General features: G+C 29.3%; 3 protein-coding genes across 3 annotated transcripts; all 3 read right to left on the bottom strand.

The window, feature by feature from the left end:
- Positions 1-1,073: 1,073 nt before the first annotated feature.
- Positions 1,074-2,029, bottom strand: LOC100264069 (small ribosomal subunit protein uS2m). Its single transcript, XM_059735436.1, has one exon. It carries the CDS (start codon positions 1,892-1,894, stop codon positions 1,229-1,231), a length of 666 nt encoding a protein of 221 aa, XP_059591419.1. The 5' UTR covers positions 1,895-2,029; the 3' UTR covers positions 1,074-1,228.
- An 878-nt stretch (positions 2,030-2,907) lies between these two features.
- On the bottom strand, positions 2,908-3,568 carry LOC100265811 (uncharacterized). The gene has a single exon (XM_002284952.4). The coding sequence runs from the start codon at positions 3,439-3,441 to the stop codon at positions 3,100-3,102; it is 342 nt and encodes a 113-aa protein (XP_002284988.1). The 5' UTR covers positions 3,442-3,568; the 3' UTR covers positions 2,908-3,099.
- Positions 3,569-7,109: 3,541 nt separating this feature from the next.
- On the bottom strand, positions 7,110-8,643 carry LOC100241788 (fe(2+) transport protein 1). The gene is made up of 3 exons (XM_002282389.3): positions 7,874-8,643; positions 7,584-7,733; positions 7,110-7,496 (listed from the first exon to the last, which is right to left on the bottom strand). Exons 1-3 carry the CDS (start codon positions 8,480-8,482, stop codon positions 7,191-7,193), a joined length of 1,065 nt encoding a protein of 354 aa, XP_002282425.1. The 5' UTR covers positions 8,483-8,643; the 3' UTR covers positions 7,110-7,190.
- Positions 8,644-11,089: the final 2,446 nt, after the last annotated feature.

Below are 11,089 nucleotides of genomic sequence, written 5' to 3' on the forward strand. Positions count from 1 at the left end.
CCTGTGCTGGTTATGCTACTCATGATCCGAGATCAAGCCCTTGATGTGTTTAATGGCCTTCATCTATTAGGTGCAACTACAAATGGGAGAAACATAGGCAACTAGTTTAACTGTTCTCTCTTATGGATTCAAGGTATTATATATTGGTTTATATTTTATTAGAACCAAGGTGCCAACATGGGGTGAATGCTAGCACAAGGGGAGTATACAAGGAAACACCCTAAAGAAAATCATAAGCTAAGGACAAACAAATCAGCCCATCAGTAAACCTTTCTACAAATTCAAACAAACATAAATTTTCCTCCTTAGCCCATGACAAAGGAGACCTAAGCCATGTGTTTCCTCTTTTCCTCATAAAGAAAATACAAACCCATATCTCTAATATCTTCAACAACATACTGAGACCTTTACACAAATTTAAATTTCCATTTCCATTTTTTGCAGCTAATTTCTACTAAAGTTTGCATTCAGAAGCTTAATCAGATAGTGGTAATGAATCTTCCATTCCTTTCATGGGTCTAGTTAAAAGCAAGCTAGGCATTGTTTCAAACACTTGACAGCCACAGATCTCCACTCCCTCCTCTCAACTCTCAAGTAGGCTAATGGGGCAAACAAGCAAGCAGGCATGCATTTCCCTCATATGGGTTCACTCCACCACCCCATGCCCACCAATCCAAACCCCCTAAGTCTTTTGCTTACTAGCCAAGAAGCCATTTTTCACACTGCAACCACTACTGATTCCACCCCATAACAACAAACCCACATCAAAACACACTCTTACAACAACTCAACCTTGATATTCTAAAAGAGATCAAGAAAAAAAGGTAAAAAAAAAAAAAAAAATTACCCTAGATGGGAAATCATTAGGCAGAACCAAGTGGGTTTTGCAGAAATTGCAGAAAAAATTACCATCACAGATGGGTGCTAGAATTGCATACCTCATTCATAGTATCCATTCCCCCTCTTCATTTTGTTGCACTTCCTAGCTTCAATCGAGTATTCCAGACGAAACAAACCGGCAGATGAATCAAGAAGCCCTTTTATTGGAAACCAAAAACAGAACACGCTACCACTGATAATGAATCAAAAGCCCACTTTATTGGAAAACAAAAAGATAGAATATCAGCTGTTTAGAGGGTTCAGACACAGTTACCCATCAAAATATATAAATTTGAAACCAAAAAAATCCAAATTACAATCAAAATGATTGAAACTTCAAGCACAATTTTCATTTCTCATTTTTCTCTGCCTTCTGAACCGCCAATTTCCGGGCAGTTTCGTCCTCTTTCTTCCCAAGCCCCATTTTCTTTTGCTCGTAAAGAAATGTCTTGGTTATCAAATTACAAAACAAATACACAAACTGCACTGAATCTTTAGCTGGAATAGGGTAGGCGATCTTCTTAAACGTGTCCAGCGGCATACTCGGATCCACCACCGAAACAATCGGTATCTCCAGCCGAGACGCCTCCTGAATCACCGAAGACTTCCTTTCGGTATCCAAAATCACGACACAGTCAGGCGGCTGACTCGGGCCGAAAATGATCTTCTTGTTTCGGGACCGAAACTTCTTGGGACTAGAACTGTTGGTGAGAAAGCCGCCGAGTCGCCAGGGGGCGTCGGGGGTGAAGCATCCGATTTTTCGGGTCATCTGCTCGACGATTTCATCGAAGAGGGAGTTGGTGTTGACGAAGAGGAAACGACCCTTTTGGCGGACGAGCGAGGCCATGAAGTCGCAGGCATTTCGCATGCAGATGAGGGTCTTGTCAGAGTCGATGACGGCGCACCCGTTGCGGAAGCCATAGGTGTAGACCTTGAAATGGTGCTCCACCAAGCGCCGCCCCATATGGGCATTGGTGCTCAGAAGCTTTTGGATAACGAGAGAATGGATCGTCATTTTCTTCGATCTGGTCTTCTTCTCCTTCAGTTCCGTTCCATTATTGGGTTTTCTCCAAAATATCGAATGCCCAGAAGAGATCAAGATTTCTCTCCTACCCGTAAATTTTGAGCTCACTCTTCTAGGGTTTGGGGTTTCCTTCTTATTATTATTATTATTTTAATATTTGCCGTATTTTGACTATTTACTCAACGGATTAATTTCATAAATTATATTTAAAATATTTTTAAAAAGATTGATGTATCAAAAAAATTTATTAACTTAAATCTTAAAATTTGTGAAAGTGATTTGTAAAGATATAAGTAAAAGCACGTGATTCTTAAAAGTGTCGGACAGGCCCTAATAATTTCATAATTTAGGTTCGGTTGAATAATCATTTTTACCAATTCACTTATTATTGTGCATTAAATGGTAATTAATAGGGTTTTAGACCTTAATCAATTGAGCAATTGGTTCCATCGGTCAATAATTTCTTGGTTTTTCCTGAAAATCAATTTTTTATAAAATTATTAAGTAAAGGAAAATTTATTAAAAAAAATCTTTCAGTTTATTTTAAAAATAAAATAAAATAAAATAATACATAAAAATAATTAATTTCCTTCCAATATTTCTTCTCTTTGTTCTTTCTTTCTAATCAAATATACCCATAATATTTCAAAATTTTCATGGTCCCTTACAAACTTATAAATGTGTAAGAATAATTAAAAAAAAATCTTTTAAAATGTTTATAAATTTCTCATTCAAAAATCTAGAAAACAAAAATCAAAGTCGATGAATCTGAGATTGAACACTACATAAAAAATAATTTAAAAATACATTCTGCATTCCATTTTCTATCATGAGAGAAAACAATGTTCGATCATCTACAGCTCCGGCAATGAGATTTAACAATGTTATGATAAAAATTATGTAAAGCTGTTTCAATTAAAAACTTCAATGAAACCCTAATTTTCCAACACCGAAGAAAGAGAGAAACTGAAGCCTTAAAAGTTCCTTCGTCACCAGTTATCGCGTTCTTCAAATTGAAGATCTCCTAATTACCAAACAAATATCCAAATTCCAGATACATTTATGCTCTACATTATGAAAATTCATCTATTGTTCGCATTACTAAAAAAATATAAAAAGGGAAAGTTAGGGCAAAAGTAACCACAACTACAACACAGAACCATCTTTAGATTCAAGAAATTGGCGAAGAACACAAGTTATTTACAGTAACGATCGGCCTTCTTCTTGACTCGATCATCGAGCGCCTCCTCCACCGACGTCGAAGTCGTCTTGGGATCGTACCCGAACTTCTTCGCCTCCACGGGGAACAACTGATCGTACTTCATGCGCTTCGCGGCATCGATCGTGTACACCTCTCCAGATCCTCCAGCATCTCCTGAGAGGACTTCCTCATGCTCCAGTGCTTCTTCCTCCGATATGGTTTTCTTGCTCTTCTTCTTCTTCTTTTTCGCTTTGTCTATGGTTTTGCTGCGAGTGGCAAGATCCCCTCCTTTGAAGGTCAGTCTCGCTCCATTAACTTTCTTGAATGGATCCGCCATTGATAGCTCTTTGTTAAGCTTTTCTTCTTCTAGGGTTTTTTTCCTCTCAGAATTTTCCCCAAAACCTCAACTTGATTCTTTCTTCCTGATTTTTCGCTCGAGAATTTTATTTCTGCCAAAGGCACACGTCCTGCACGTGTAATGGTACTAATAAAAGCTAAAAACATATCCGTGGTAAATTACAAAATCTCAATATAGAACTTTCCCTCAATTTAACCTCAAATTTCAAAAATAAAATAAATAAATAAATAATCTAACCTCTAAATCATAAATATTAAAGGGTTGTTTGATTAAAGGTTAATTGAAAACCGAATTTCAAAAATATAATTATTTCATTGTTTTTTGTCTCATCTCGACAAAAATACCCTCGTTTTCTTGTAAAAATAATCATTTTTTTTAAAACATATTTTAAATACTTAAAATAGTTAAGGACATTTACGTTAAAAATGTGTTATTTTTCGAATAAAAACATGTAAAAAAATGAATTCACAAATATGATGAATATTTTGTCCCTTTTAATTAATTATTTTAATATTAAATAAATCATTTTTAAAGGATTCTTATTAGAAATAAAAGTAAAAATATAAGAATCATTTTAATAAGTTACATAACCAACTATTTAAAATCATCAATAATCTAATACTTGAATAATTATTTTTATTTTTTTTATAAAAATGAAATTAATAATATGAGATAATATAAAAATTATGAAAGAAAATAAAACATATTGAAAATAAAAAACCAATTTAAAGTTAATAAATCATTTTAAAATATTTTTTCAAATTTATTTGACCTTTTTTTTCATGGTAAGTAAGGAGAAAATAAATTTCTTTAATGCTATATGTAATTTTTAAAAAAAAATTGAGAGAAAATGTGAATAAAAGAAATCAAGATGAAAAAAAAAAAAAAAAACAAATTAGTTCTGTGTATCTCTTCAAACTTGGTTCATTTATATTCTTTTATTTTATATAAAAGCTAAAAAAAATTATTAATATTTTTTTCTTTTCTTAGTGCCTTTTGAAAAAAAAAATATCATTTTCTTATCATTTTCCCAAAAAATATAATTTCACACGCTCATGTAAAAATAATTACAAAATATGATCTTCTAAAAATAATTCAAATTTCATGTATCTACTGTGGTCAAAAGTAATACCCCCGATAGTTAAAGATATTATATCATTAAAAAATAGTAAGTGGATAGTCAAAGGTATTTTGTGATTTTTTTCATATGAATGTATAAAAACCCATTTTTCATAATAATGGAAAAAAAATGTGTTTTTGCATTTTTACTGCCCAATTAAAATTTTATATTAAATTCTTTTGATAAAATAAGTGCAAACAATTTTCTTAAAAATTGAATGCATTTAAAATTGAATCAAGTCATTTGTTGAAATAAATAGACTTTTTCTTTTAATAAAATAAACGAAATAATTAATTCAAATTTTTTGAATAAAATCATTTGAAATTTCTTGAAAATTAATTTTTTAAATATTATTATTATTATTATTATTTCAATAAATCATTTTATATAATTCTCTTGTTATTTATTTTGTACATTATTGTAATTAGATTTTATTCCTATAATATAGGTATCCATGATTAATTAATTAATTATTATAATTCCCTTAATTCATTTAGTAAATACCGTTTACATATGAGTTTAGAGGGGTGTGAGGTGTTACTAATCTAATCCCCAAATTCAAACTTGGTTTTTATAGACATATATTTTTCAAAATAAGGAGTCACACATGTTTTCTTTTTTATTTTGTTTTTGTTTTAAAAAATAAAACAAAAATAAATAGTAACTCAAAATTTTTTTTAAAAAAAAAAATCAAATTTTCACCAAATAAAAATTTCATCGTCCATTGAGGATGCACATAAATAAAAAATGCAGGTTCACAACATTTAAATTGATTTCATTAACAAATCTAACCCTTTAACCAAATTATTAACCAATGGAGGCATCATGGAAAAAGGGTTTTTTGGTAAATATAAATTAAAATCAAAGTATAATAACCCAATTATCCAATTTCTAGAATTTAGATATGGTTTTATTCTCACTTGGTAAATGGAATGCGTATTTTAATAGCTCCTATAATATAAAAAGATAATTACATATATAAATTATATGAGTGGAAAAGGTAAACAAAAGAGAAATAAAAATTTACTGTTTCTTACTTATCATATTGCTTAATTTAATTAATTTTAAAAAAAATAAAGAATTCAATTGAAAATGGAACAGGAAATTTGAAAAATGGGACAGAACAAAAAAAAGTAATCATGTAACTCTTTTGAAAATTACATATATTTGGGAAGAATTAAAATACTTTAATAAGTATTATCATATTTCACTTCGATTTAATTGAAGAGATTAAAAAACCTTCCCATTGACCATTGTAAAATTAATTTCAAAATTGAACTTTTCAACTCATTCTCTCTTATCTCTCTTATCTCTATTTTTGTTACTTTTGTGTTGAGTAACTTTTTTCTTATCCATATAAAAATCAATCCAAATAAAAAATATATGAGTTATTAATTATAATTTAATATTTACAAAATATCATGCATGTGAATATAGATCTTATATTATACTTAATAATCGTTATATGTTCAATGTTTGAGTAAATTCCTCTTAAATATTCTAAATTCATTTTTAATACCCTCTAATATCTCAAAATAATTAAATATTTATTACGTTATTAATATAATAATTAATGCTATAATAACGTAATAAATATTTGGTATACAAACAAAAATTTAAACTCATTATTGGTATAAAGCTTACTAAGAGAAGGAAATAAATAGACAATGTTTAATTGAAAAGAATGTGAAAAAAAAAAATGTGAGGAATGTGAGAAGCATAAATGCATGACTAACCACAACTCTACACATCATATCATATTATTTTTATTTATCTCAAATAACTTGATTTTCTTGAATATTTCCTTAAACTTATTCCCAAAAATTGTTGCATTTTCATCAATTAAGATACTTAGATAAAGGAAAATAAAAATAAGAAAGAATAAAAATAAATTTAGTTGGAAAATTTAAGAAAAAAAAAACTCAATAAAAATTAAAAAGAAATTAATATGAAAGTCCGAAAGTTTAATTTCATTTATATAAGATTTTTTTTTATTTTTTATTTTTATGTTTAATAAAACTTTTACAAGTCGATATCTTATTTTAAAAAATGATGATTTTAGCTTTGAGTTCAATTACCCATTAAAGTCAACAAAAATGAATTTTTTATTATTATTTTATAATTAGCGTATATTTCGCTAAATTTAAATTTTAACATATAATCGATAACTTGTTTTTTTTTTTTTTTTTAATAAAACTTTTACAAGTCGATATCTTATTTTAAAAAATGATGATTTTAGCTTTGAGTTCAATTACCCCTTAAAGTCAACAAAAATGAATTTTTTATTATTATTTTCTAATTAGCGTATATTTCGCTAAATTTAAAATTTAACATATAATCGATAATTTGTTTTAATTAAAATTGAATCAATCTTTCAATGACTGAATCAAATCAAATTTATTTAAGATTGGTTTGGTTAAGATTCAGACGTAAAATCCAATTTATTTTTAAAAATAATTAAAATAACTTGGTTTTAAGTTTAAAATAAATTTAAAATTATAGTTCAAAATATGATAGTTATCTAAGAATCGATACATCTCTTTTCAATTACTAAGATATCAAAGAATATAAAAAAATCCAAAGATATTAATCCTAAACATAAGGGATTTCACGCCCATATTGCCATCACGGACATGCCACCAACGCCCAATATGACAGCGACATAAGCCCACATTTGAAGCTTCATGTTTGATTGCAATTTGGGGCCCATGAAATCAGCGCCCAGCAGGTCCACCAGCGCCATGTAATTCAGTAGCCCAGCAGATGTAGCGTTCAGCACTCCAACCACTATCAGAGCCGTCGGGCTGTCGTCGCTGTACACCTTTGATAAGCCGATTCCCAGCGCGATCCCCAAGGGGGTGGTGACCGAGAAGAAAAACACCATGATGGCCTTCGTCCTTGCCTTGTATTCAGCCTGGGGATGGAGGTTTGGGTTAATAACTTAATATACACTGATATTGAAAAGTACATGACTGGTTTTGAGGTAGAAATCCATCGTTACCTGTAGAATGCATCCTCCAAGCCCCATTCCTTCAAAGAATTGATGGAAACAAAGAGCAGCAATGAGGGGCCTGATTGTACTGGCATTTTCAGAGGCCCCCATTGACAGCCCAATCACCACTGAGTGGACCACAATTCCCAGTTCTAGCACCTGCATCCTCAATGTTAAAGAGCATGATATGAACCCATATTCTATACTTAAAGTTCTTTAAAAAAAATTGGTCCAAAAAAAGCTATTTACAGTCAAAAAAATCTTAAGTCTTAAAATTTAATGTATGTTTCGAATCATACCTGAGCGATAATTTGATATCTCAATAGTTTTGAGGATTCGTCATCAAGCTTCTTCACACCAACTCCATGTCCGTGTCCATGAGAATGTCCCTGATCATTCTCTATGTGATCCCCATATTCGCATTCTGCTCCACTCATTCCATGTTTCTTGTAATAACTCATTGCAAAAGAATCCATCATCAGTGTTAAAACCGCTGCAACCATGGCTATGAACGTTGAAAATGGGAATTTGCTCCATGGAGCCTGCGGCAGACATGGAGAAGTCAAGCTCTCAATTGAATCCGGCAGCACGTGAACGTAGCCTGTGGCCAGGATAACCCCCGACGCGAATGCCTTAATCAAAACGAACAATTTTCCATCCGGTTTAAGCAGTGGCATGCCTTGTAGAAGTATGGGAAAAGAGATGCCCAAGATGCTAGCAATCAGTATCGAGAATATTGCTATCACCTTCAGCTTTAAGGCTGATGCCTTTTCCTCGGATCCTCCTTTGGGATCACCACATTTCGATCCCGCTCCGCTGGCATCTTCCTTGCCGGAAGTTTGCACTGTCAATGAAAGTAGGAGGAGAAGAAGGAGAGTTAGAGCTCCAACGTTTTTCAAGGAAGCCATGACTATGGAGCAGGAGTGGAGATTGGAGAGTCTTAGATAGCAAACATATGCCTAGGACTAGCTATTATATGTGCTTGCTAGAGTCAAAGACCTTTTCAAGTTTGGTATTTTGAATTATCTAAAGTACATTAAAATATGTTCTATTTTCAAATTTAGTGTTTTATATGATTTGAATGTTTTAAAACTAATCTTTCTGGTATTTGTATATTTCACATACTCTTAAGAATTTTTAAAAATCTAAGTATTAAAAATTCTTAAAATTTTAAAAATAATGAAAGATTAAATAATAAATTAATTAAATATTAATACATTTTTCACATTGAGTTCAAGTAGGAAAGCACCATACCATTGTGGTTATGGTGGGAAGATGACGTCTTGCTTGCATTAGTCAAATTTTGACTCCTCAATTAAAATTTTTAAAATTTTCAAAAGGAAAATACTATAATATTAGAGTATGAGTCAATCAAATATTAAAAAATTTGAATGGTCACACACATATCCTATCCCTAATATTATTTTTATTTAAAAATTTTAAGGTTAATTGTGATACCCACAATATTTCAAATTCTAAAATATTAGTTGAAAAAGGGCGTATTTATTAAATATAAACTTTTTATAAATTATATTTATGATATTTTCGTATTGAAAAATGATATTAAGAGTGAGTTTGATGATGTTTCTATTTGAAATATTTTTAATAGGAGTATTTTCTTTTGAAGTATTTTTAGAATGATTCAATGTGTTTGATAGTGATTCTAATAAGAGTTTTTTATATTTTCAACACTGAAATTTTTTTATTTTTTAAGTTTTAAAAAGAAATATTTTTTAAATTTTTTATTTTTTAAAAGTGAGTTTGAGAGTAATTGTAAAAAGTATTTCTAATATTTCTAAATTTGAATATGTTTATTTTCCGATATTAAAAAAGTTAGAAACAGTTGATCATTGTCAAACACACTCTTAATAGATATTTTTTCAAAAAACACTTATATAAGTAATTTTTTAACAATACAAGTGATTGTTCAAATTCCTAAATTTTCTTAAACACTATGTTAAAATAAAATCATTATCAAACAAACTCTAACGTGAATCAAGTCAATTGAAAAAGAAAAATCTTCACCATTTGAAAACATGGGTTCTTCCTATAATATTAAATAATAGAATATTATTATATATTCAATAATCAATATTAATTTCAATTATTTACTTTAACGTAGTCGAGGGACTATTCTACCGACTATTGTCTAGTGACAAGTGACCATCAATGATGGACGAGGCAAGACAAGGTGTTGGAATAGACTAAACACATCACGAGCCATCTTTCTTAAGATTTTTGTTTCTTCTTATAAAGAAAAATATTCTATTGGAGTAGTGATGACAAATACTAACACATCTATATTAAGGGAATTATAGATTGAAACAAGAGCTAAAAACCTCTTCTTATAAAGAAAAATATTCTATTGGATTGATGCAAACAAATACTAACACATCTATATCAAGGGAATTGTAGATTAAAACAAGAGTTGAAAAAGTGAGGAAATTTGGTCTTTCATATAAGTGAGGAAAGCCGACAAGAAGGGATAGTGACGAGTAACCAACAACTTGATGATAAGGTGGATTTTTTCAAAATTTATTGCTTGAATCCATGGGTAAAAGAGAGAGGAATAATTGGAATAAAGATTAAGAAAACTATTTTACCATTCAAGAATTATATTCTATTTGTAAATAAATTTTAACTTTTATTTATTTATTTTTATTAGGTCTCTGCTTTGAGAAAAATAATTAAAATGCATTTTAGAGGGTTTTAGAAAACGAAGAAATATGGCTGAGACAATTATTCCCATCCATTTATTGTCTAATTTTATAGGCGTATAACTTCAAGAATATTTAAATTAAAAATAAAATAAAATTAAGGATTTATTTGATATTATTTTTAAAAATGTCTTTAAAAATAGTTTCCAAATATTTTTAGAAATAAAATTTTATTTGAAACTAAAATATGAAAACAGTTAAATAAATTTTGAAAAATAGTATTTTGATTTATTATTTTCTATAGAAGTAATGTCCTTTATTGTAAAATATAAAAGCTTTTTAATTATTATTTTTATATTCTCAATAACTCCTCATAATACTCTAAAAAAATGTTTAAAAATAATAAAATATCTAAAGTGCATTACCATATTTTGTATTTTCAAATTTAAAGATTAAATAATAAATTAATTAAATATTAATACCTTTTTCATATTGAGTAAGAGTCGGAAAGCACCCTTCGTGCTACTATGGGATGATGACGTGGTGCGTACATGAGTCAAATTTCAATGATCAAAGATTAATTCCAAGTATTTACTTTAAATTTTCATTTGGAGAAGAATTGGAACCTTAAAAAGGCTCAAATAATATTTGTTTTAAATTTTTCTTAAATATTATATTTTTACTATTTTTAATCTTCGATATTCAACTATTTTAAATTTTCTCTCAAATTTCTCCCAAATAAATTTTTTAAAAAGTGATTTCTAAAATTATACCAAATCCTAACTTCTACAAGAAAAAATACTTCCAAAATATTATCTATAAAATATTTCTAATATTAGGTTTTCTTATATAATAAGG

The sequence above is a fragment of the Vitis vinifera genome, chromosome 19 (genome assembly GCF_030704535.1).
Source record: "Vitis vinifera cultivar Pinot Noir 40024 chromosome 19, ASM3070453v1".
NCBI classification, from domain to species: Eukaryota; Viridiplantae; Streptophyta; class Magnoliopsida; order Vitales; family Vitaceae; genus Vitis; species Vitis vinifera.

What these genes read in the sequence shown, in the direction of transcription:
- LOC100241788 (XM_002282389.3), bottom strand. Translation starts at nt 8,482, where the DNA reads ATGGCTTCCTTGAAAAACGTTGGAGCTCTAACTCTCCTTCTTCTCCTC. An exon ending in GATATCAAATTATCGCTCAG is followed by an intron (nt 7,734 to 7,873) that starts GTATGATTCGAA and finishes TTGAGGATGCAG; the next exon opens with GTGCTAGAACTGGGAATTGT. An exon ending in TTGGAGGATGCATTCTACAG is followed by an intron (nt 7,497 to 7,583) that starts GTAACGATGGAT and finishes CTCCATCCCCAG; the next exon opens with GCTGAATACAAGGCAAGGAC.
- LOC100265811 (XM_002284952.4), bottom strand. Translation starts at nt 3,441, where the DNA reads ATGGCGGATCCATTCAAGAAAGTTAATGGAGCGAGACTGACCTTCAAA.
- LOC100264069 (XM_059735436.1), bottom strand. Translation starts at nt 1,894, where the DNA reads ATGACGATCCATTCTCTCGTTATCCAAAAGCTTCTGAGCACCAATGCC.